This window comes from Oryctolagus cuniculus, chromosome 9, assembly GCF_964237555.1.
Source record: "Oryctolagus cuniculus chromosome 9, mOryCun1.1, whole genome shotgun sequence".
Lineage (NCBI taxonomy): Eukaryota > Metazoa > Chordata > Mammalia > Lagomorpha > Leporidae > Oryctolagus > Oryctolagus cuniculus.
Window position 1 is genome coordinate 660,694 of NC_091440.1, and position 25,796 is coordinate 686,489.

The window sequence follows — 25,796 nt, forward strand, 5'->3', positions numbered from 1 at the left end:
ACCCAGCACTCTGCTGCCTTCCGTGTGTGCAAGGTGCACGGAGGGGCCCAGGTCAGCGTGGAAGGCAAGACTCACAATGGGCCTCACAGGCCTGGTCCCGGGCCAGGGGCACAGGTGCAGCACACCTGGGGACGGGCGGGGCTGAGCTCCCGGCAAACCCCTCGGTTCCTTGAAGGCCGTTTCTTTCTAGGTGGTGGTCTGCCAGGACTCTGGCGGCCCCCAGGGGCGGCTGGCTCCTCCAGGGAACCCGGCGTTCGTAGGCAGAGGGCCCCGCAGCCTGGGGGACTCTGAGGAAGGCAGGCTGGACCAGGCCCAAGATGCGGTCACGTCCCAGGGTCTGACTTGTGTACCTGTTCAGGGACCGAGGCCGCCTGGTGCTAACATGTTCACAGCACACACGTGACTGATGTGCACGCCTGGGGAGCCCCCCCCCCCGGCCTAGCCATCCCAACACCCTCGCACCAGCGGCCACCCGAGCCTCATCTCCCCAGGGGCTTATGGGGGCCCCAGAGGCCTTTGCTCTCCACACTAGATGCTGCGAAGCCCGCACTTCCTGCCTCCGTCCCGGCCTCAGGATACCCTCCCTCTTCAGCCCAGGGGTGATGTCTAAGCCTCAGCTGGTGGAGACCCCACCCTGCTCCTGGCTCAGCTCCCATGGCTCCCTGCACCCCTATGGTTCTCCCCGAGTTTTATGGGGCTTGGAGCCCACCTGCAGGTCTGTGTGCAGGGCAGATCCTGGGACAGGGTGCTGGGGTGCAGGTCGGAGAATGAGAGCCCAGGGCCACCTGGCAGGCCGTCCTCGGCCACACCCACAGGCCAGACCCTGAGGCCAGGGGGTTTGCTCCTGCTGCCCACCTCGGGACCAGGGCAGGGGCTGCCTCTTCAAACGGGGCGTCTGCAGAGCCCAGGCCTGCCTTTATGAACAGGGCTGTGTCTGAGGCTGCTGCTCTGGGAGCCGAGGTCTCCCAGGGGTCAGGGCTGAGGGAGCTCGCACGCTGGCCCGCCTTGTTCCTCATGGCACAAGGGGTGCTGGCTGCAGAACCCACGGAACTGGCCGTTGACTGTCCCGGTCTGAGGTCTGGAGCTGCTACCCAGAGCTGTCCCCCAACCCCGGCCCACAGCGACACAAGCACGGGGTCCTCACAAAGAGGGCCTTTTTATTAGCACTGTTACAGGCAGCCGCTGCACGCGGGCCGGTCCCCAGCACACAATCAGCAGTGAGCCTGGTGTCACACACAGCACAGAACAGGGTCACCCCAACGCCAAACCAGGGCTGGAAACCACTTCACAAGAAAGTCAATGAAAGACCGCCCGCTCTTGCGCAGGAGGCGGCAGGGCCCCGGCGGCCCCGTGCTGACCAGAGCTGCTTTCCCTTTACGAGGCTTTCATCCGAGGAAGGAACGAGGAAACCAACACCAGAATCTGAAGAAGCCGAACGAGCGGGACCCCGGCGGCCGGAGCGCCCCTGCCTCCCAGGGCCCCGCAGAGCTCTACTGTGGTAAATAGGGACGTTTAACCAGTTAGCAACATGTGGAACCCGGTTAGCAAAATGAACAGCTCCTCTCCGCGGCCGCGCCTCCGTGCGGCGGGCCGCGGGGCGGGCCTCGCCCGCTGAAGCAGAGGTGGACAGCTGGCTGGGAAGCGCGCCCCTGCACGCCCGCCCGGGCTCGGGGAGCGGCCGCGGGGCGGGCGGCGCCGGCCGGATGCGCTAGATGGTCTGGTAGCCGGCGTGGCTCCGCTTCCTGCCGATGAGGTAGGCGATGAGCACTACGAGCACCAGGCCGGCCAGGGCGCCGCCCACGGCGATGGGGATCAGCATGCTGTCCTGGTCCAGCAGGCACTCCTCCACTGCGGGGACAAAGGCGTCACCGCTGACCCCACGCCACCCCACCCCACCCGGCCATCGCGTGGCGCCTTTTCCCACCTCAGAAACCAAGGCGCCGACCCTGCTCACCAGCAGCGGGGGAGCCCAAACCTCTCCACCCAGCACAGACACGCCAACAGCCCTGCCCACGCTGTCCCGGCTACTCACCAGACCCGAACTTGTCACCTTTGACCTGGAAAGCCTGGACCCACACCTTGAAGATGCTGAGGGAGAAGGCGGGCGTGACGCGGACATGCTCCTCGGAGTTGCACTTGTAGGAGTTGCCCAGCGTGGCCTGCAGCGCCCTCAGCGAGCTGTTGCTGGCCGAGAAGGCGGGCTCTGCAAGGCGCAGTGGAGGCTGTTACCCCGGCCCCGCCCCGCCCCGGCCTGGCCCCGCCCCACCCTGGCCTGGCCCCGCCCCGGCCCAGGCAGGCGGGGAGAAGGGGGACTCTCACCCCTGGCATCAGGAAGAGTTGTGTTCAGAAGGACTCCTTGCAGGAAGTACTGGCCAGAACTCGCGTTCTTAAAAGGGAGAAGACAGCCCAGTCACGTGCTGGACTCACCGTGAAGAGAAACGGACTGTGCCCATCAGCCAGGGCTGGCAATCCCAGCCTGAGTGGCACCGGGAGGCCAAAACCCCCGCCAAGGGCCGCCCGTTCATCAGTCCCTTCGCACGGCAAAGTCCACGCGCTCTCTCTGCACGTGGCTCCCCCAGGCACAAAGTGCAGGACGCACAGCCACTGCCTCCGCCAGCCCTGCACTGCCCCTCCTCTCGGGAGCCCAGCTCCCACTGCGGAGCATACAGGAGGCCCTCCCGGGAGGGTCCAGAGTTCCCAAGAAGGTGGGAACTGAGGGGCCCGGGAGACGCCAGACACGTGCAGGGCAGAAGCCACAGTCTCCCCTCCCTGAGGCAGAGCTATGACCGCCGGGGCTCTGCCCACGTTCGCCGTGGTGCGTGGACGTGGCTCAGCAGCCCTGGGCCTCCGAGAGGGTGGGGACGGCAGGTGCCCGAGCTCACCATCCCGAACTGGAAGACCAGCACGGTGCTCCTCTCACTCTGCAGCTCCAGGGTCACCTGCTGGGCGTCGCAGTGCCCGCTGGGCTTGGTCTTGTTCGGGTTGATGTTGAACACTCTGGTCACGGTCTGAAGAAGGAAACCCCAAGTTAGCACTTCTGAGCCCCTCACTCTTGAAGAAACAAAGCGGTCGTGACACTGTCCCTGCCAGTCCACAGTCATTTTAACCAAAGCCAGGAACACCGCAGCACCTGCTGCACACTTCCGGGGAGTCACCTACCTGTCCCTCCAGCAGCCACAGCCCCGGACCTCAGGCCAGCAGGCTCCCCAGGGCCCTGCACTGTGTCACCGGGAGGTCAGTCCACACGTGTGTGCGTGAGGGAGATGGGCCGCTCTACCAGGGGCTGCTTCAGAGCAGGTTGGAGGCTGCCCCCCCCCCCCCGAAGCAGGCCCCGGCATGCGCTGGGAGACCCGTGTTCCTACCGCGTTGTCTCTGTGCACGTAGGTGAGGTTCAGCTGCAGCCCCATGCTGGCCAGCAGGCAAGTCGCGTTGCCGTCACTCACGTTGTACCTGGACACGGAGGGGCTCTCGGGCTTGGGCGGCGGTGAGGGGCTGGGCGGGCTGGGCGGCACGGGCGGCGCCGGCGGTGCCGTGGTCGGGGAGGGCATGTCCTGCCGGCAGCGTGACTCTGGGTGGACGATGGAAAGAAGAGACACTGCCGCCTTCCCGCAGGCACCAGGAGCCACCGCACAGCCTGCATCCGGGCTCCCAGCAGACGCCTGTCCGATCCTCCACCCTCCTGGAGGCACGGGCCGGAGCCACGTGTGCAGGCGGCAGGCTCGGCAAGCAGGAGGAAGCAGGACACAGAGCACCCTCCCCACCGGTCAGCACCTCCTGCCCACACTCAGCCCAGCCTCGGCGCCCAGCCACGCTCAACAGAGGGTCCATAGTTCCTGCTGCTGCCCCGTGGGCCACACACCACCTGCACTGGTGACAACGGCCGTCATCTGGGCCGTCACACGCCAAGCAGAGGGCAGCACCGGCCTGACTGCGGCAGGGAGGCCACGTGCGAGCAGAGGGTCAAGCGGGAAGGGGCCAGATGCCCCAGGTTGCTACTTGGGGTGAGGGCACAGGCGAGGGAAAGACGCAGGCGGGAGAGCGGCGTGGGCAACGCGGGAGACAGGAAGCGCCTTGCGGCGGGGGTCTCCAGCCCCAGGCCCATGCTGGAGAGTCTGCACACGACGGCCCCTCAGAGCTGTCCTTAAAGATTGCTCCCAACACAAACGTGATTCAAGATGGAGGCAGAGCGAGCCAAAGCCTCTGCGTGAGCAGACAGGCCGGGACTGGCTCCCGGGGCAGCCGTTCCCGTGAGAATCAGGGTGTGCTGAGCAACGTTTACATAACTCCACCCAGTTTCTTTCCGCACTTCCGACAGGTGGGGCCGCGGGACCATGGCCCCAAACATCCACAGGTGGGGGAGGAGGGGTGTGCCTCTCACTGAAGCAGAAAGAGCCCCGGATTTAGAGGAGGAAGGGCCCCGGGGGCTGGCCCAGGAAGTGCCCACGAGCTGAGCTGACAGCTGGACTCTGACCTCTGGCTTCCCCACGGCTTTCTGAACCCTCCCAGAACCCTGGAGATGATATGCACAGATCAATACAGGGCAGACGGCCACACCCCTTGACAACTGTTCTTAATGTAGCCGACACATCCGTCTTCCTACCGCATTTTCACGAAGCAGGTTACAAAATGTCAAGTCGTAAACACCAATGCACACCCTCAGAAATCAGCAGGGAGCACGCTGTGGTTCAGCAAGGTCTCGGGCACCACCACTCGACTCACACAAGCCCCGCTGCCAAAGACCTGCGAGCACTCACAGTACGAGAGGAGCCCAGAGGCACCCTGGGAGCTGTGGTCCAGCAGCTCCGGGAGCTGGGGGCACGTCCAGGCCCTCTGCCCCCAGGGACAGGGCAGGCAGGAGGGCGAAGCTGGCCCAATGAGCAGGGGCCACACCCGCACACCCGCAGGTCAGAATCAGGAGGATCCTAATGCCAAGAGCTATTCTAGCACTAGCGCCCTCAACCGCAGCCAGCTGTTCTCCACCAGGAAAGCTGGTGGGTAGAAATGATCCACGACTGCCAGTGTGGGAAGCAGCTTTAGTTCTACTTTTAGTGGCTACAGAAGTCCCTCGATTCACTCACAAGCGCACACATGCCCCGTTCCTCTGCGGACACTTAGACCAGGTGCCCACCTGGGCCTACCTCACACCTCCCGTGAGGCCCAGGTGCTGGGCTGGGTACACCCCACACCTCCCGTGAGGCCCACGTACTGGGCTGGGTGCACCCCACACCTCCTGTGAGGCCCAGGTACTGGGCTCAGACCACACCACACCTCCTGTGAGGCCCAGATACTGGGCTCAGACCACCCCACACCTCCTGTGAGGCCCAGGTGCTGGGCTGGGTACACCCCACACCTCCTGTGAGGCCCAGGTGCTGGGCTGGGTGCACCCCACACCTCCTGTGAGGCCCAGGTGCTGGGCTCGGTCCACCCCACACCTCCCGTGAGGCCCAGGTGCTGGGCTCAGACCACTCCACACCTCCTGTGAGGCCCAGGTACTGGGCTCAGTCCACCCCACACCTCCTGTGAGGCCCAGGTGCTGGGCTGGGTACACCCCACACCTCCCGTGAGGCCCAGGTGCTGGGCTCGGTCCACCCCATACCTCTTGTGAGGCCCAGATACTGGGCTCAGACCACACCACACCTCCTGTGAGGCCCAGATACTGGGCTCAGACCACCCCACACCTCCTGTGAGGCCTAGGTACTGTACTCAGTCCACCCCACACCTCCTGTGAGGCCCAGGTACTGGACTCAGTCCACCCCACACTCCCTGTGAGGATCAGCTGATGGGCTGGGTGCACCCCACATCTCCTGTGAGGCCCAGGTGCTGGACTCAGTCCACCCCACATCTCCTGTGAGGTCCAGGTGCTGGGCTCAGTCCACCCCACATCTCCTGTAAGGCCCAGGTGCTAGGCTGGGTGCACCCCACACCTCCTGTGAGGCCTAGGTACTGTACTCAGTCCACCCCACACCTCCTGTGAGGCCCAGGTACTGGGCTCAGTCCACCCTACACCTCCTGTGAGGCCCAGGTGCTGGGCTGGGTGCACCCCACATCTCCTGTGAGGCCCAGGTACTGGACTCAGTCCACCCCACATCTCCTGTGAGGTCCAGGTGCTGGACTCAGTCCACCCCACATCTCCTGTAAGGCCCAGGTGCTAGGCTGGGTGCACCCCACACCTCCTGTGAGGCCTAGACACTGTGTACTCAGTCCACCCACACCTCCTGTAAGGCTCAGCTGATGGGCTGGGTGCACCCACAGCCTCTCACCTGGCCCGGAATGGAACACAGTCCTGACAGAGACTCACTTGCCTGGCTCTCTGCAGCCTCCAGGCTAAACAGCACCAAGACCATTCCGGAACAATCATCATCTGCCCCACTTCAAGATCCTTAGAAAGAAAATATCTGTTTTGTTCAGAACTTAGCTTCATTAGCAAAACTGACAGGAAAGGCAGTTGAACCTTGGCTTCTGCTTTAATTCCTTGTGACATAAAATCCAGGGGCAGGCGTGTGGCACGCAGGTTAAGCATGTAGTCCCAGCTACATGCTTTCTTTTTTTTAAAGAATTATTTTATTTATTTGAAAGGCAGCGTTACAAAGAGAGGTAGGGACAGAGAGAAAGGTCTTCCATCTGCTGGTTCACTCCCCAGTTGGCCGCAACGGCCGGAGCTGCACCGATCCGAAGCCAGGCGCCTTCCCTGGGTCTCCCACGCGGGTGCAGGGGCCCAAGCCCTCGGGCCATCTTCCACTGCTCTCCCAGGCCACAGCAGAGAGCTGGATTGGAAGAGGAGCAGCCGGGACTAGAACCAGCGCCCATATGGGATGCTGGCACTGCAGGCCAGGGCGTTAACCAGCTGCGCCACAGCGCCGGCCCTGGCTACATGCTTCCAATCCAGATTCCTGCTATGGGCACTCCGGAGGCACTGGAACATGGCCCAAGCGCTGGGCCCTGCCGACCACGTGAGAGCCCCGCACGGGGTTCTGGCCCAGCCCTGGCTATTGTAGCTATTTGGAGAGTGAACCAGCAGGAGGAGGGTCTCTGTCTCTCCTTTATCACTCTGCACTTCAAATAAATAAATAAATCTTAAAAACAAAAATTGGGGGTGGGAGGAGGGCTGGCAGTGTGGCAGAGTGGGTAAAGCCTCCACCTGCGGCACCGGCATCCCATATGGTCACCAGTTCAAGTCCCGGCTGCTCCACTTCTGATCCAGCTCCCTGCCATGGCCTGGGAAAGCAGCAGAAGATGGGTCAAGTGCTTGGGAACCTGCATCTGTGTGAGAGAACTGGAGGAGGCTCCTGGCTCCTGGCTTTGGATTGGTTCAGCTCTGGCCACTGTGGCCACTTGGGAAAGACCAGCGGATAGAGGATCTCTCTCTCTGTCCCTCCCTATGTCTGAGGCTCTGCCTCTCAAATGAATAAATAAATCTTAAAAAAAAAAAGGGGGCCAGTGCTGTGGCGTGATTTGTGAAGCCACTGCCTGCTGTGTCAGCATTCCATGTGGGCGCCGGTTGGAGTACTGGCTGCTCCACTTATGATCCAGCTCTCACCTATGGCCTGGGAAAGCAGCGGAAGATGGCCCGAGACCTTGGGCCCCTGCACCCGCATGGGGGACCCGGAAGAAGCTCCTGGCTTCAGATCGGCACAGCTCCAGCCGTTGTGGCCATTTGGGGAGTGAACCAGCGGATGGAAGATCTCTGTCTCTCTTTGTCTCTGCCTCTCTGTAACTCTGCCTTTCAAATAAATAAACAAATCTTTAAAAAAAAAATAAATAAAGGCAAGAGGAACAAGGCTTTCTGGGCACGAGCATGAGGGGAGGAGTCATCTTGTGACCACCCCTCACAGAAACAAGTCCACTCAACAGTTACTCATGAGGAAGCCACACGGGCACAAGAGACCAGGAGACATGGGCACACACGGAACAGAACTGGCCTGCACCCTCTCCCCAGAGCAGCTGTGGAACTGGAACGCAAGTGGCACAGGAGAGGGGACGGGCCCGTCTGCCAGTTACAGCGCCCACGTCCCTCACTGGGATGCCCGCGTTCAATCCTGGCTCTAGCCCGCTCCAGCTTCCTGCTAATGCAGACCCTGGGAGGCAGCAGTGACTGCCCAGTGAGTGGGCCACTGCTACCCACGTGGGAGACATGATGGGGTTTCCAGCAGCTGGCTTCAGCCCGGGCCAGTCCCGGCTGTTGTGGGCATTTGGGAGTGAACCAGCAGATGGGAGTTCTCTCTCTAATAACACCAAAAGTTCTTTTAAAAAGAGAAGCTGCTCAATCTAGACAGAAGTCAAGTATTTCTACGCAGTTTACAGTAGTATCCAGTCACTTCAGATCTCCTCCCATCTACAGGGAAAACGTTGGTCCATCACTCGCAAAGTACGACACCCCCACGGCCAAGAGGCCTAAAGAACCGTGCACAGAGCAGCGAGAGCTCTGGGCTCTGCGAGGCGCCCTGAGCCACTCCCAACATCCCAACAGCTGTGCTCCCACGAACGCCCACACTGGCTCCCCTGGGCTGCCACACGTGCCGCAACGGACCAAAGCCCCCAAAATGGCAAGTAACACGAGGACCCACAGGTTGTGTGACAGCCGAGGGTGGAAGCGACTGAGCCGCACTTGCTGGGGTCCTGATGAGCAGGGGCCACACAGCTTCCCGCAGAGACTCCATGACCCACGCGGCTTCGAGGAACTTCTCTGGGGTCTCCCCCTCCTGTCACCCTGTGTACTGACACATGCTCTGGTATTTCTGAGAACAAAGCAAGATCCCTTTCCCAAAGCACCCACATATCTACACAGGCACATACAAAACCACACCCACACTGACGAGAGGGCACAGGCTGTGGGAAGGCGTGGGGTGAGGACGGGCTCACCGGTGCCCGCGCTCCAACCCTGGGACTCGACCCAGCAGGCCAGGGCCGGGATGGCCTCCCTGACAGAGGCCTCAACAGTGATGGACTCACGGTGGGCAGAAGCCCAAAGCTGCAGGCGGCCCCTGGCCAACACGAGCCACTGCAACACCACAGCTGCCTCTGGGGCTAGTGTGGCTGGGCCAGGAGGACCCCGCCTCACCCCCAGACCTTCCCCACTTGCAATCACACGGACACTCTGCACAAATGCTGCTGTGGGATGCGGACGGCCGGGAGGCTGTGCCTGGCGGGGGCGGGCACGTATGCAACCATTCCACTTTGCTGAGAACCTAAAACTGTTCTAAAAACGAGTGTGTCTGTAAAAAGAACAATTAGCCTTCAAACACACAGCGGATGTGTCTGGCACGTCCTGTCTGATTTCAGTCTGGAGAACAAAGCTCCCGGTCCTAGGGCTCCTGAGATCCTGTGGAGCCCCCACGATGAGCCGGGAAGCAGAAGCGAGCAGCCAGCACGTGACCTGAGCATGGGCTCAAGGAGCCACACTCAGGCTCAGCCGGCAGGCAGGGAGGTCACAGACAGGCCACACGCCAGACTCTGCTTCCCCTTCTACTGTTCAGAACTAGTGAGAACACAGACGCAGGCCACGGGCGTGGGCACGTTGCATGGAGGTTCCCAGCTGTGAGCACCCGCCCCTCCAAACAGCTGTCACGCCCCTTGAGGTCACCTCCAGCTCCACACCAAGGACGGCTGCAGGCAGAGGCCACACTCAAGCACGTGCGGTCTCAGGTTCTGGCTCGCACAGACCCAGCAGACACTGCTGCTGGCCTGGGGGTAGACAGACTGGGCGGGACCCCAGCTGCACTCTGCGTCGTCGTGGGTGAGAAAGGAGCCACCAGCACTGCCCTGGGGACTGCTGCAGACGTGGCGTGTGTGAGGGGCACAGCTCGCCAGCCTCGGCGGCCTGTGCAGCCTGCTGCCCCGGGGCTCCTCCTCCCCTGCTCGGTGAGCCTATTTCTCCCACTCACACCTGGTTTTCAAGAACGAGGCTCCCTGTGCCCTGGTTCTGTCACCAATATTGCTCCACACTGCATCAGGGGCTGGCAAATCTTTCCATACAGTGACAGCCGTGAACAGTCCAGGCCTGTGGGCTGTTCCCCGTGGCGACAACTCAGGCCTGCACTGGCGGTGGGCTAGCGGCGGGAGCAGTGACCATTTCTGTGTGAGGAGACTGCAGGGGTGGATGTCTGGCTTAGCCCCTCAGATGCTGCTGGCATCCGAATTCCATGCTGGAGGGCTTGGGTCAGAGTCCTGGCTCCTCTTCCAACTCCAGCTTCCTGCTAGTGTGCACCCTTGGAGCCAGAGGGTGTCTGCCACTCACAGAGACCTACACTGAGTGCCTACCTCCTGCTGCTGTGGGCATCTGGGGACTGGACCAGCAGACAGAAGATCTGTTTGTCTGTTTCTCTTTCAAGTAAATAAAACAAAAATTAAGATTTTATATATACACACACAAAAAGCTACTTACTTATTTGAAAAAGGGAGAGATCTTCCCTCTGCTAGCTCATCCCCAGATGGCCACAATGGCTAAGGACAGGGTCAGGCGAAGCCAGGAACTTCATCCCCGTCTCCCATGTAGGGGATGGGGCCCAAGGTCACAGGCCAACTTTTGCTTCTTTCCCCAGAACATTAGCAGGGGGGTGGATCATCAGTGCAGCAGCCGGGACACACACTGGTGTCCGTACGGGATACTGCGTTGCAGGGTGCAAGTTTAAACACAGCCACAGCACTAGCCCCAAGAAATTCATTCTTCAGGAGTGGGCATTACAATGCAGCACGTCAGGTCGACTGTGGGGACACCCACCAATCACATCAGAGCGTCAGCTCACGTTCCAGCTGCTCCCCCTCCAACCCAACTTCCTGCTAACGCCTCCTGGGAGGCAGTGAACAAGACCCAGGTGCTGGCCCCGCCCCTCATGTAGGAGACCCAGATGGAGCCCCGGGTTCCTGGCCCAGCCTGGCCCAGCCTGGCCATTGCAGGTATCTGAGGAGTGACCAGCAGGAGGAAGCTCTCCCTCCCTTTCTCCCTGTCACTCTGCCTTTCAGCTAGATAAAAATAATAAAAATAAAAAAGCAAGGGGGCTGGGGCTGGCGCATAATAAGCCTCTGTACATGTGGGTACCAGTTCTAGTCCCGGCTGCTCCTCTTCTGATCCAGCTCCCTGCTATGGCCTGGGAAAGCAGCAGAGGATGGCCCAAGTGCTGGGGCCCCTGCACCCGTGTGGGAGACCTGGAAGAAGCTCCTGGCTCCTGGTTTTGAACTGACCCACCTCTGGCCATTGCAGCCACTCAGGGAGTGAACCAGCAGATAAAAGACCTCTTTGTTTCTCTGTCTCTAATTGTGCCTCTCAAATAAATAAATAAATATTAAAAATAAGCCAAAAAAGGCAAGAATTTTTTTTTAAAAAAAGAAACAGATTCTTTTAAAAATGTTTTCTTCTTGGAGTCAGTGCTGTGGCATAGTGGGTAAAGACACTGCCTGTGACACCAGCATCCCATATGGGCACTGGTTTGAATCCCAGCTGCTCCACTTCTGATCCAGCTCCCTGCTGCTATGCCTGGGAGGGCAGTAGAAGATGGCCCGAGTACTTGGAACCTGCACCCCCTTCTGGGAGACCCGAAAGAAGCTCCTGTCACCTGGCTTCAGTCTGGCCCAGCTCTGGCCATTACGGTCATCTGGGGAGTGAACCAGCAGACTGAAGATTTCTCTGTCTCTCCCTCCGTCCCTACTCTGCCTTTCAAATCAATAAAACAAATCTTTTTAAAAACCGTTTTCTTCACATCCTGGCTGTACAGAAGCTGGGCCTGCACCAGTGAGGGTGAAAGCCTGGGAGACGCCTGTAACAGACCCCCGTCAGCACTGGGACACGGCCAGCCCCTGGCCGCTCGGCACTGCGCCCTGGTCACCGTGGAGCCTTCCAGCAAGAGGGCTGAGGAGCACCGTGCAGAAGGGCTCAGAGAGGGCAACCCGAGGCTCCAGCAAGCCCTCCTAGAGAGACAGCTGAGGGTAACCAGTGTGCGTGATGTCTGCTGCCTGTTGAGTGTGCCAGGTGTGCTGTCGGGCTGGACACAGGGTAAGCACTTCCTACAATTCCTCTAGATCTCTTTGTTACCCCTAACCGCCTGCAAACGCAGGCTATGCTTCTTACTCCACAGCAGAGGAGCTGAGAGGAGGCGCGGCGGCCCGATGCTGCCTGGTGAGCCCTGGGTCAGTGGGGCAGGTCAGAGGCCACGACCTCCTCAGAAGGGCACCGCTGCTCCTCCCAGGCGCCGGGCACCAGCCTCAGCAGAGCAGGGGCAACGAGGCCTCGTGGCCTGGTCCAGTGGAAGCCGCCACGGGGCCATACAGACCTGCTCTCACCTGCTCTGCCCCTCTGCCGTCTTGAAAACAAACACGTCTGCATTCACCCTCCGCACTGTGGAATGCGCAGGCGCCATGGACGGTTAACTGAGCGTCACCTCCCACACCCACGCGTGCCGCAGCCAGCACTCACGACTCTCAGCAGCACCCAGCAGACGATCCTGCAATGAACCAGCCACCGGACCACCACGCCCCTCCACTCCTCCCCCTGACACAACCCTGTGCCCTGTGCCCAACAACCCTCACCCCGCCCCACGACACACCACCACACACCTGCCCACGTCCCCTCCTGACACCACCTCGTACCCTGTGCCCACCAACCCTCACCCCGCCCCAGTCCCCACCACATACCTGCCCACGCCTCCTCCTGACACCACCTCGTACCCTGTGCCCACCAACCCTCACCCCGCCCCATGACACACCACCACACACCTGCCCACGTCCCCTCCTGACACCACCTCGTACCCTGTGCCCACCAACCCTCACCCCACCCCAGTCCCCACCACACACCACCACACACCTGCCCACGTCCCCTCCTGACACCACCTCGTACCCTGTGCCCACCAACCTTCACCCCACCCCAGTCCCCACCACACACCACCACACACCTGCCCACGTCCCCTCCTGACACCACCTCGTACCCTGTGCCCACCAACCCTCACCCCACCCCACGACACACCACACACCTGCCCACGTCCCCTCCTGACACCACCTCGTACCCTGTGCCCACCAACCCTCACCCCACCCCAGTCCCCACCACACACCACCACACACCTGCCCACGTCCCCTCCTGACACCACCTCGTACCCTGTGCCCACCAACCCTCACCCCACCCCAGTCCCCACCACACACCACCACACATCTCCCAACTCCTCCTACCCTTGCCTACCAACCCTCACCCCGACTCAGTCCCCACCACACACCACCACACACCTGCCCACGTCCCCTCCTGACACTGCCCCAGTCCCCACCACCCTATCTGTGATTTGTGCCAGAGAACTTTAGAAGGTTCACGAAAACAAGACAAGTTTATTTTGAAGCAAAAGCACTTCTGAAACCCATGCACACAAGCTGTGTTCAGAAAATACGTGGAAAATATGTATTTTGAAAAACTAAGCACGGTTTTCAAATCTTTCTGCACCAAAATAAACTGTCTTAATTTCACTTCCACCAAGTTTCCCAAGAGCCCTTGGCTGTGGCCAGCCAGCGTTTCACAACTCCACAGTGAGCGCACGCCTGCCCCTGCCGCTGCCCCGGCCCCGGCCCGGCGCGTCCTCGTCCACCTCCGACGCTCTGCACCGCGGTGTGCCCGCCCCGTCTACAGAGGGAAAGGCCCGTGTGCAGTGCTCCGCGCAGTACGCCAGGGAGCACGGAGGAGCGTGTGCCCACCTGCCTGGCTGAAGCTGTTGTTCCACAGGTAGGCCTGGATGGTGGCGTCCTGCAGGGTGACGGTCACGTTGCCCATGGGGACCTTGCTGTCGCTGACACACCGGTACCTCTTGTCGATGTCTGCCTTGATGTCAGTGGTGGAGCCCACAGTCTTGATGTCTAGGTCGGAAAGGAAACAGGAACAGACTGCCCGTCTGCTCAGAAGCACTCCCCACACTGTCCGCCCGCCTCCTGCCCGCCGGCCCTACCCTTGGAGCTCGCGTTGGGGAACAGGTCTGAGTCTGACAGGTTGTACACAAAGCTCAGGAGCGGGACACTGTAGAGCGTTGCGTTCCTCGTGAAATTGAGGGCCAGGACGTGTCCTCTTCCGAAAGCAATTTGGAGGCTGGGGTTGGACGTGTTCTCTCTACCACAAGAGCTGGTGTTCTGTACTTCTGCAGTGGCTGGCAGCTCAAAGGACGCGTTCTAGGACAACACAATGCCAGCAGAAGCCAGTTAGAACGCAGGGCGTCCAGGCGACTCCGGACACCAGAGACAGACAGTGTTTGGCCTAGTGGAAAGACAAGAGCTACGAAGCCCCCTTCCCATTCAGGAGCGCCTGGGTGTGACGCACAGCTCTGGGTGCAGGCAGCAGGGAGGGCTCATGTGGCTGGGTCACTGGCTCCTCTGTGGCACACCTGTGCTGTGTCTTCAGCTACTGGCTATGGCCTGGGCAGTGCTGGCCACTGCGGGCATCTGGGGAGTCAACAGCAGATGGGATCTCTGTCTCACACGAAAGAAGGAGCTCTCTGGACAAGCTGATGCAAACTCAACCTTCGCTCCATCTCAGACCTAACGGTTAAGGTGCAAGTATTCTTTCCTTACATTTTATTTAAGATTTTATTTATTTATTTGAGAGGTAAAATTACAGACAGAGACACGGAGAGACAGAGAGAAAGCTCTTCCATTTGCTGGTTTACTCCCCAGACGGCCGCAACTGCTGGAGCTCGGCCTATCTGAAGCCAGGAGCTTCTTCCAGGTCTCCCACGTGGGTTCAGGGGCCTAAACACTTGCGGCATCTTCCACTGCTTTCCCAGCCCATTAGCAGAGAGCTGCATTGGAAGAGGAGCAGCTGGGACACAAACCGGCACTTATATGGGATGCTGGCGCCGCAGGCAAAGGCTTAGCCTACTGCACCACAGCGCCAGCCGCTAAGGATTATTTTATTAAACACTGACACCTAACAGTTGTCTGTGGTTGTGGGGAATGCACACTGTAACGACCCTCTCAGGCGTAGGCGTTCCACCCACACACGTGCTGGGACCTTCAGACTCCGAGCGACCCCAGTGCAGCTGTGTCCCCTCTGTCCTCTGGCACACGCGTGCTTCCCAGAAACGAGCACTCAGTATGACACCTCCCTAGCAGACTGAGAAGTCAATCAAGAGAAAATGGACTCAATCACTAATAGAACAAAAAAATTCTGATTCAGTTAAAATGATTTTCCAGGGGCTGGCGCTGTGGCGTAATGGGTAAAGCTGCTGCCTGCAGTGGCAGCATCCCATCTGGGCACCGGTTCTGGTCCCGGCTGCTCCACTTCCGATCCAGCTCTCTGCTATGCGCTGGGAAAGCAGTGGAGGATGGCCCAAGTGCTTGGACTCCTGCACCCACGTGGGAGACCCAGAAGAAGCTCCTGGCTCCTGGCTCCGGATTGGCCCTGCTCCACCTGTTGCAGCCCATTGGGGAGTGAACCAGCAGATGGAAGACCCCTCTCTCTCTCTCTGCCTCGCCTTCTCTCTCTGTGTAACTCTGAATTTCAAGTAAATAAATAAATCTTTAAAAAAATAATTTTCCAAAACGAAAGTAACCGTCACCCTAACGAGTCACAGCTGAGCAATCTGCTCCTTCCTGCGTGGAGACGTCCTGTGGAGGTGCCGCCGCCGCCGCAGAGCGTCTGCACCCCCGTCCGTCTGCACCCCTGTCCGCCTGCACCCCTGTCCGCCAGACGGGCGGCTGGCTCGGACGAGCCGCCGCGGCAGACCCTGCTGTTGCCAAGGCACCACAGGAACCGCCCGACGGGGCAAGGACACGTTTTGTGAAACAATAAAGGACAGGGCGACACCTTGACACCTTTAACACGTCACAAACGGACACCTTAGGAACCCAATACAAAACTGTAAGGTGCTTGCCAAGCATTTACAATCTGAGAGTTTTGTAAAACCAGCCCTCCCCAGTTGTCCTTAGTGTTGAGACACAGCTGCAGAGAGAACAATGGGTCCCACAGGCCAGGGAGCCGCACCGCGTCCAGCACGCTCTCGGCAAGTGCAGATCTGCACGCAGCCCTGGGCCCCGACACAGCCCGCACGGTAACACAGACAGGCGCTGTCTCAACAACAAATTCAAAATAAAATCTGGCTTAGAGATGTATTTAAAAAGCAAATATCAAAGAGAACGAGCACATAAAATGCCCATTAATGGAAAAGTAACAAAGGAAGAGGGAAGAGAAGGGCCAGCATCAATGCACAACACATTAAGCCAGGCACCCTGTATCCCATATCAAAGCCCAGGTTCGAGTCCCAGCTGCTCCACTTCCAATCCAGCTTACTGCTAATGCGCCTGGGAAAGCAGCAGACAATGGTCCAACTGCTTAGGATCCTGCACCCCAGCTAAGACCTGGATGCAGTTCCTGGCTCCTTGGCCCATGCTGTGGCCACATGAGGAGTGAACCCCTGGATGAAAAATCTCTTTCTCCCTGTCTCTGCTACTCTGCCTTTCAAAACAAAAACTTTCAAAATAGGGGCTGGTGCCATGGCTCACTTGGTTAATCCTCCAACTGCGGCTCTGGCATCCCATATGGGCACCGGGTTCTAGTCCCAGCTGCTCCTCTTCCAGTCCAGCTCTCTGTTGTGGCCCGGGAGTGCAGTGGAGGATGGCCCAAGTGCTTGGGCCCTGCACCCGCATGGGAGACCAGGAGAAGCACCTGGTTCCTGCCTTCGGATCAGCGCGGTGCACCGGCCGCAGCGGCCATTGGTGGGTTAACCAATGTAAAAGGAAGACCTTTCTCTCTGTCTCTCTCACTGTCTAACTCTGCCTGTCAAATTAAAAAAAAAAAAAAAAAAAAAAAAAACCTTTAAAAGTAAACAAACAAAGGAAGAACTACAAACACACACAGCCTGCTTTTCTGGAGAGATCTCTGAAACATATCTGCTCGTCTACTTTGCTGCACGCACAGAGCTGTTCACAGAACCACTAATGGAGCATTTTAAGCGAAGCAGCCGAGCACCGAGCACCGGGCACCAGGCACCGGGCACCGGGCACCGGGCAGCTGTTCACCTACACACTTGCTGCAGTACAACGATGTATGTGCAGTGAATTCCACAGACCAAAAAAACTAAGTCACAGAGCAACCCTCTGGGCAGGAGAAAGCTCACCAGCGACCCACACAGGAGTGTTTTAACAAGTCACGACCGATCAACCTAACGAAGTACGGCGCCCTGGTTACAAAAGGCAGGAAGACACTCACGATGAACAGTGCAGGAGGACGCACTGGGCAGCACGCACACACCGCAGCAAGGGTCACTGACCGTCCTCAGAACGGGCACAGCTGAAAGGAACCCTGGGACACCGCGACGCTGTGAGCTTCGAACACCCTCACGGGGTCTCTCTCCCTCCCTCTCTCACAGCACACACACCCACACAGGCGGGCATCGCGCTCCCGTCCCGCAGAGAGAAGCCCGAGCTACCATGCCGGCTCTTACCTTGTAACCACTCTTGCTTTCGTAGATGACGGAGAAGACTGCTGAGAAGTTGGCCATGATACACGCTGTGCCGTTGCTGTTTCTCACCACGAACACCGCTGAGGCGCCATGCACGAGACCTGCTGGTTCCACACAGAGATCACACACCTTTCCGAAAAGAACCGCGAGCTGTGCAACCACGCTCTCACCCAAAACCTGGCTGTGCTGCTTAAGCCACTGACGAACTGGGTGACTGTGCAGCCCACTGTGGTCCCAACTGGTGTCTAAGTTCGAGCACCTTTTTAATTCTCATGAACCGGTGGTGTGCTAAGAAAAACCACACTGTCTTGGGGCCAGCGCTGTGGCAAGCGCATAAGCTGCCGTCTGCAGCACAGGCGTCCCCTATGGGTGCCGGTTCAAGTCCCGGCTACTCCACTTCTGGCTTACTGCCAATGCACCTGGGAAAGCAGTGGAAGACGGCCCCAAGTACTTGGCCCTGGTACCCACGTGAGACCTGCGCAGCCCTGGCCGTTGCAGCCATCTGGGGAGTGAACCAGCCTTGGAAGATCGGCTCCTCCCTCTGCCTCTGCCTCTGCCTCGCTGGAACTCTTTCAAATAAACAAATCTTAAAGAAAAAAGGAACCAGCACTTCTACAACGTGCACATCTCTTCACGAGCTCTAGAGCGACACATCTGTCTGTGACCGAGGAGGAGGAGGGTCCGGGGCTCTGTGGTGCCAAGCTCGTGTGTGTCCCCCGCCCTGCACTCACACCACGGGCTAGAGCAGCCCTCGCTTTCCCCTCAGTGCCCTCACTCGGGTGGGTGCCTGGTCTTGCGGTTTAGACCACTCAGCTCGCTCGCTCTCTTTGAAACAAACTGAAAAAAAAAATCCTATTTCCTGGGAAAGTGATGGACTGCAATCCACCACTTCTGACCCTCAGGACTCTACAAAACCAAACCTTTAGAGCAACTGCTGCTTAAGCCTAAACCAAGGAATCTAGTCCCAGGACTCCACGCCACCCTCAGCTCCTAGTAACAGCAGTACCAGAATTCTCTGTGCACAGCACAAAGCAAGGCAAGAACGAAGCAGCCTACGGTACATCAGGAAACCTGTGCCGGTAACTCTTTCCTGTGCCTCTCACATACACCCCCTATTACTCGGGCAATTTCCTATTAAAGCTGTTCTTTTTTTGCTTTTAAAAGATTTATTTATTTGAAGGCAGAGTTACAGGGACAGAGAGAAAGAGAGAAAGAGAGAAAGAGAGAGAGAGAGAGAGTGAGAAGTCTTCCATCCACTAGCACACTCCCCAAATGGCCGGAGCTGTGCCCATCTGAAGCCAGGAGCTTCTCCTGGGTTTCCCTCGTGGGTGCAGGGACCCAAGGACCTGAGTCACCCTCTCCTGCTTTCCCAGGTCACAGCAGAGAGCTGGATCGGAAGTGGAGCAGCCGGGACTCGAACCAGCGCCCATATGGGATGCCAGCACTGCAGGCGGTACCTTTATCCTCTACGCCACAGCGGTGGCCCCGTTAAAGCTGTTCTTGAGAATGGTTATTCCACCATAGAAATCCCTCGCGGGAATTCCCAAGTTTCTTTTGATGCAGCGAGAGCAGACGCAACAGCCTCGTTCTGCCTGTGGGGTGAGGACGAGTCCCAGAGCCACTGGCGAGCACAGGCCGGGCGGAGGCAGCCCCTGCACCTGTGCAGGCGTGGGTGTGGAAGCCAGAGGAGAGTGCACCCTGCCTCGCACGCCCACATCTGCCCAGGCCTCCTCAGCCTGCGATGAGCTTAGCAGCAGGGTGCTGGTGAGCACGCACGCCCGGCAACGCCTGGCCCATGGCCGACGCCCGCGCCAACTCTCACCAAGCTACTCCTTCGTAAAACACTTTCCTAAATTTAAAAAATCTTCTTAGCAACCCAAGTACTTCACTAGTAGACGCTTCACAGTAAGTAACTTTCTAAAGTGTTTATTTACTTGAGAGAAGGGAGACATCCTCCATCTGCTGGTTCACTCCCCAAGTGCCCACAGTCACTAGGGCTCTGCCGGGCTGAAGCCGTGCACGCAGGAACCCAGACCCTCGGGCATGACCTGCAGCCTCCTGGGTGCACAGCAGGAAACAGGGTGGGAGGCAGAGGTGGGACTTGAGCCCAGGCACGCTCCACCTCTGATATGGGCAATTATGTCCATCCCGATGAAGGGCTTTATTTATTTTTTTTAAAAAAGATGTATTTACTTATTTGAGAGGCAGAGGCAGAGAGAGAGATCTTCCATCTGCTGGTTCACTCCCCAAGTGGCCACAACGGAGGGAGCTGGCCAGTCCAAAGCCAGGAGCTGTGGCTTGTCTGACAGGCAACTGAGCCAAATGGCAGCACCTGCAGGCGGCACCCACGGGTGCCTGTGTCTGTGGCAGCCGTCCACCCAGTCTCAAACACAGTGGTTCCCCCGGGTCACAAGACCACAGCTCTGGCTGCTCCTTCAACACTCCCACTTGCAGAAATTCCAATCTGAGACAAGCACAGCTGTGGGCAACACACACGCTTCTGAGTCAGACCTCGGTTCTCGGTGGTTCCTCCACCCTGAACAACCGTGTGCTCCTGGACCTGCGGCAACCCCAGCCCTCAATCCATCAGCACTTGGTGCACCTGACACAGTCTGAGTCGGCGAGCACTGTAAGGCACCTACTGTGTGCCAGGCACCGCCCTGTTACCGTCAGTTACCGTGCTAACCTGACGACGAGACTCCCTCCTGCAGAGCTGGAGACCAAGGCGCACAGACGCTGACCCCTTGCTCCAGGTCACACCCCAGAGACTGGTCCCGAGCCCGGCCCGGAGTGGGTTCTTCTGCCTGGCCCAGGCCTGACCACACCGCCTCCAGGCGTGGTGAGGAGGGACCAGGCTTCAAAGCGGCGAACTCCTGAGGCAGAGAGCTGGCGTCTGGTCTAGAGGTTACCACGGGTTCAGATGCCTGCATCCCACCTGCACAGCCACCTGGGTTAGATACTCAGCCCCACCTGATTCCAGCTGCCAGCTCATGTGTCCCACAGGAGGCACAGTGATGGCTCAGAAGTGGCTGGGTTCCTGCCACCCACGTGGGAGACCTGGACTTAGCTGGGTCCTAGCTTTGGCCCAGCCCAGCCCTGACTGGTCAGGGCGTTGGGGGAGTGAACCAGCATATGGGAGTTCTGCCTCGCTGCCTTTCACATAATTTTTAAAATTATGGAACACAGGCTTTGACATGAAAAAGGCTGCTATCTGAAGTCTACCCTTCGAAGCGCCAGCTTCCCTAAGCACACCCTCACCTGTACCATCTAGATTCCTCAAGCCCAGGGGCTTCCCTGGTAATCAATGAAATGCACAATCATCTATGGAGATTGAAGGGAGAGAAAGACCAAGTCCGACCCCGCACACGGGCTCGCAGCCTCTGGAGGCCCTGCATGTGCGCACACGCACACACACACACACACCCCTACAGAGCTGCCTCGTGCTGAGGGCGGGGCCGTGAAGACCGGGCATCTCCTCACACGGTACCAAGCAGGGCGAGCTGTCGGGCAGGGCCGGGCCTCGGGTGGGGGAGGCAGAGGCCCGGGCAGGAGCAGTCGCAGTACAGCCGACAGAGACCACAGAGCACACGCTACACTTCCTGGTATGCACAGAGAGGGGCCCACCATGCAGACTTTACCACAAACAGAAACTCAAAGCCACAGGTCCACAAAAACACTCCGGTCTGCAACCTGGCGAAGAATTCAGGAGCGACTCTCAGGCCCAGGGCAACGGTAATGCGCACGAAACTCTCCACAGTGCCTAAGTAACAGGTCTCCCGGTGGCCCACAAGTCAGACGACTGCTGCGAGTCCTACGTGTCAAATACAAGTCTCCCCAGGTCTGCGGAACACTGGAACAGCTTTAACTCCAGATTACTAATGAGAACAGGAACTGAAGAATCAGTTTCTCGTAATGAAAACATGCCTTTTGGTGTTTTACATTAAAACTTTTTTTTTAGACAGACGTGAATTCAAGTTGGTAAAAGACCTTTTGAAGAGCTGGGTTGTACTTGAATACAAAACCCGAAAGCCGCTCTGCTTCCAGCCAGCTCCCTGCCCGGGCTTCCAGGGCCCTGCCACCCACACGGGAGGCCCGAATGGAGCTGCAGGTTCGAGGCTTCTGCCTGGCCCGGGTGGCTGAACCAGGGGATCCCAGTGCTCCGCCTCTGCCTTTCAAGTAAACAAACAGTTAAAAAAAGCAAAAGACGCTGGGCTTCGGTGCCGGCTGGCTGCACCCCAGCTTCTGCCGGACGGCGCTCTCCGGGCGGCAGCAGCGAGGACTCCGGGCACTTGGGTCCCTGCCACCCACGTGGGAGACCTGGTTTGGGTTCATAGCTTCGGGCCACAGCAGCCATTTGGCGAGTGAACCAGAGACTGGAGGCTTGCCGTCTGTGCCTCTCAAAAAAAAAAAAAGAGAGAGAGAAAGAAAGAGCCCAATCGCAGGCACAGTACTCCAAGCTGCCCCAATACTAACAAGTTACGAATCTTCATTTTATTGATCCCAAGGCCGGTGCGGTGTGCTTACAAAGAGTGACGCAAGCTTTGCGACGCGGGAGAGCTGGTCTAACTAACCGCACCTGCTGCCAAGGGTCACGGGCGCCCGGCCCCGGCCAGGGCGTCTCTTGCGGCTGCTTATGCAAGTCCTGGAATACGTTCGCTCAATTAGCAAGACAAGACCCATCCGCAGACGGAACTGTGGGGTTCGGGGGGACTCCACCAACACCCCCAGCGCTCACGCGCAGGTGCGCGTCTACCTGACGCACGCGCATCCTCTCCCGGTCCCTGCGACCAGCTCCGCACGTTACTGGGGCGGGGGTCTGCGGGCCGGGGCCGAGGCAGGTGGGCGTCCGGGCGCACACTCCGCCCTCACCCCTGCTTCCCGGAGCGGGCACGGCCGCCACGACCTCTCCGCCCGGGGGCCGGGGCCGGGGCCAGGCCCTCTGATCGCCCGCCGCGCCAGGCTCGGACCCCCCGCGGCACCGCCCACGGCGCCCCCCGAACTCGTCGCCGGTCCGACCTCGGGCTGCGCGCAGCCGGGCCGCGGCGGGGGCTCCTCCCGCCCCGCGACGCCCGCGCCCCGACCCGGCGGCCCCGTCCCGCCGCCTCCCGCGGCCTCACCGAGCAGCAGCAGCAGAAGCAGCGGTCGCCGGGCGCCGCCGGGGGCCTCCATGGCGCGAGGCGGCCGAGCCGGTGTTGGGAGCCTGGCGCGGGCCGGGCGGCGTCGGTTGGGCCTCGGCTGCGGGCGTGGAGACTGCGGGAGGGGCGGCGACGACCACCGACTCGACGGGCCCGACAGCTGCGGCGCCGGCACCAAGGAGACCCCACGGCCGGCAGCGCCTGTCACGTGACCCGCGCCGCGCCCGCCGTCACGTGAGCCGCGGATCTCGCGAGAGCGCGCCCGTCGTGCGCCGGGGCTCGACGCCCGCAGGGGCCGGGTCTCCCGGACGTCCCCCGCCGTCTGCGCGCGTGACCTGGCCCGGCACGTGACTGTGGGGCCACGTGACCGGCCGCGCCCCCTCCTCCCCGGCCCGCCCCGGGCTCCGGGGGTCTCCGCGCGAAACGGAAAGTGCGGTGGCTCCGGGGAAGAGGAAGGAGAAAGGCCGCGGCGGGGGAAAGTGAGGGCCGGGAAAGCGGAAGCGCGCGGGCGGGCGGGCGGGTGTGTGCGGCTGCCGCCCGCCGCGCGAGCAGAACGCACTCGGGGGGCGTGCGCGCGGGGAGGGGGACCCTGCGTGCTGCGGGCGCCGCTGCCGCGCTCGGTGCGGCCTCAGGCCCGCGGCTGCCCCTCTGCCGTCGTTGCTTCCTCCGCGCGGCCAGCACCGCGCCGGGCGCGCTAAGGGGAGAGGCAGGGCTCAGCCAGGGCTCGGCGGCCGCGGGCGCGGGTCCCGCCTCCGGCTCAGCCCGCGAGTCGCTGTGATCACTCCGGGGAGGCGCGGGAGATGGCTCGGGGACTGGGGCTCCGGCCGCTGGGGCCGTCCCACCTGCCGCAGGCACTTGTGGGAGCGACCCCCGCACAGAGGCACGGTCCCCCTCCCTGTCCCCCTCTCCCCCCACCCCGTCCTCTGCCTGTCTCTCGGCGCCTGAATCAGGTAGCGAACCTGGGATACACACTCCCCTCTCTTTCGCTCTAAATTACGGTTCTCCGTGAGAAATGGTAAACAGAGGCAGTAATTTTGCATAGAGTTGTAACTTATGTTTGTTTTACCAAAATGTACTTTAAAAAATAAAGATCCAGTGGAAGGGGCCCAGTGTGCCGCCGGCTGCTGGTGTGCACCTGTGCTTTCTGGATGCTGTGAAGCAAGGTCCAGGCACTACTTTTCTTGTATGTGTATCACTTTCTTTTTTTTATTTATTTTTTTGGTTTACTTATTTGAGAGGCGGACTTACAGAGAGAGAGGTCTCCCATTTGCTGGTTCACTCCCAGATGGCTACAGTGGCCGGAGCTGGGCCAATGCAAAGCCAGGAGCCAGGAGCTTCTGCAGGTCTCCCTCGTGGGTGCAGGGGCCCCAGCACTTGGTCCATCTTCTACTGCCTGTTTCCCAGGCCACAGCAGAGAGCTGGAGCAGAAGTGGAGCAGCCCGGACGTGAGGCAGCCCCGCACGCCCAGGCTGACCCTGCTAGGCACAGTGTGCCGGCTTCCTGTGGGACCTCACCGCCATCGTCTAGGCACAGTGTGCCGGCTTCCTGTGGGACCTCACCGCCATCGTCTAGGCACAGTGTGCCGGCTTCCTGTGGGACCTCACCGCCATCATCGCACCTAACCGGGGAGCCCTGCACAGTGAGGCCGCGTGTCTGCCTTTCGCCAGGGCTGTAAGAAGTGCTGCTGGGCGCGTCTGTGCGTCTGTCCTGCGACACCTGCGTGCTCGGGAGCCCTGCGTCTCGCAGCACGCGGCACTCGGCACAGTGGCCCCGGGCGGAGGGCAGGACCAAGGGGCGCAGGCGGGCACCCAGGAGGGAAAGTGAAGAGGGCGCGGGGCTGCTTTGCAGCCAGCGTGTGTGGAAAGGCACAGTTCTGTCTAAAGGCTGAAAAGCGAGAGGGCAGCTCTGCTTCTCTGTAGCTCGAACGGTTTTGTCAGCGAGGCCGTTTTGGGAGAGCACAGCCCGGTTTCTGTCTGTCGTGTGGTAGGACTCCAGGCGGAAGGGCTCGTGCAGCACCGCTGACGGGTGCGTGTCTCGGGGGTGGGTGAGCGGTTCTGAGACGACCTTGTGTTTTCCAGGGTGCACAGGTACACACACTTGCAGACGGTGGCCGTTGGCAGGTCCGTCACTGAAAGGAAGACGTGACAGGTCGGAGAAAGACTTAGTCCTGCCATACTGCCAGGGCAGGCTCTGAGATGTCTGTGAACACGCGTGTGTAAAAAGCAGGTGTGGGTGGGGGCTGGCACCGTGGCGCAGCGGGTAAAGCCTCCGCCTGCAGCACTGGCATCCTGTATGGGTACCGGTTCTAGTCCAAGCTGCTCCACTTCCAACCCAGCTCCCTGCTGTGGCCCGGGAGGGCAGTGGAGGATGGCCCGAGTCCTTGGGCCCTGCACCCGCATGGGAGACCAGGAGGAAGCTCCTGGCTCCTGGCTTCAGATCTGCAGAGCTCTGGCCGTTGCGGCCATCTGGGGAGTTAAACAGTGGGTAGAAGGCATATCTCTCTCTCTCTCTCTCTGTCTTTCAAATAAATAAATAAATAAATGTTTAAAAAAAAAAAACAAGCAGGTGGACGGGCGTGGGACCCACATGGTTTCCGGGACCTGATCGGAGTCCTCTGCTCCCCGTGCAGCTCCCTGCTCGCGTGCACCTGGGACGCGGCAATGATGCTCCAAGTCCTTGGGCCCCTGCCACCCATGTGAGAGACCCGGATGGAGCTGAGGCTCCGGCTTCAGCCTGGCCCGGCCCTGGCTGTGGGGGCCATTTGGGGCATGAACCAGCAGGTGGAAGAATGTCTCTGTCTCACCTGTGTGTGTCCTGACTACCTTTCAGATAAATAAATCTTAACGGGGTGGGGGGAGCAAAAGAAGAGAGTGACAGACAATTCCAATTAACATGGAAGGGACTGGGACCTGGAAACCTGCTTCCCACCCCCAGGGGCCGAACGTCTGACGAGAGGCGGATTTGGATAGTCTTGTGATGTGGGACAGCTTAGATAACGCCAAGTTCCTGAGTGGAAGCCGCACCCCCTTTGCTCTGTGCTGCCATGTTCGCCTACCTGTCAGTCAGGGGACCCCTCCCCAGGAGGTGCCTCCTCCTACCCAGGACGTGGGCGTGGTACCACGTGAACACTTCCCTTGTTCTAAGCACAAATAAAGCTAGAGGAACGGAAGCTCGCGCCCTCCTCCACGTGGACTCAGGACGAGCCCGGCAGGGTATGATAATTCCCGTCCTTTGGCCCCATTCTCCC

General features: G+C 59.9%; 1 protein-coding gene and 1 long non-coding RNA gene across 3 annotated transcripts; one reads left to right on the forward strand and one right to left on the reverse strand.

Moving 5' to 3' along the window:
• Nucleotides 1-1,137: 1,137 nt before the first annotated feature.
• LAMP1 (lysosomal associated membrane protein 1) lies at nt 1,138-22,814 on the reverse strand. 2 transcript variants are annotated; one of them, XM_002723463.5, is made up of 9 exons: nt 22,532-22,814; nt 17,397-17,515; nt 13,911-14,127; nt 13,663-13,821; nt 3,363-3,568; nt 2,883-3,008; nt 2,320-2,386; nt 2,033-2,203; nt 1,138-1,848 (listed from the first exon to the last, which is right to left on the reverse strand). In XM_002723463.5, the coding sequence occupies exons 1-9, from the start codon at nt 22,581-22,583 to the stop codon at nt 1,709-1,711; spliced, it is 1,257 nt and encodes a 418-aa protein (XP_002723509.3). In that variant the 5' UTR covers nt 22,584-22,814; the 3' UTR covers nt 1,138-1,708. The 2 variants fall into 2 exon arrangements, with proteins under 2 accessions (XP_002723509.3, XP_008250129.3); XM_008251907.4 differs by having other exon boundaries at nt 17,397-17,518; nt 22,532-22,786.
• Nucleotides 22,815-22,900: 86 nt separating this feature from the next.
• Nucleotides 22,901-25,107, forward strand: LOC138843744 (uncharacterized). The gene is made up of 2 exons (XR_011378693.1): nt 22,901-23,028; nt 23,954-25,107. It is a non-coding gene; the product is annotated as an uncharacterized lncRNA (long non-coding RNA).
• The last annotated feature ends 689 nt before the right edge of the window (nt 25,108-25,796 follow it).

Excerpts from the sequence above, each read along its gene's own strand:
- LAMP1 (XM_008251907.4), bottom strand. The coding sequence starts at position 22,583 with ATGGAGGCCCCCGGCGGCGCCCGGCGACCGCTGCTTCTGCTGCTGCTG. Across the intron at positions 17,519-22,531 it reads GCTTCTGCTGCTGCTGCTCG|CAGGTCTCGTGCATGGCGCC; the intron begins GTGAGGCCGCGG and ends GTGTGGAACCAG. Across the intron at positions 3,009-3,362 it reads ACGTGCACAGAGACAACGCG|ACCGTGACCAGAGTGTTCAA; the intron begins GTAGGAACACGG and ends TTCCTTCTTCAG.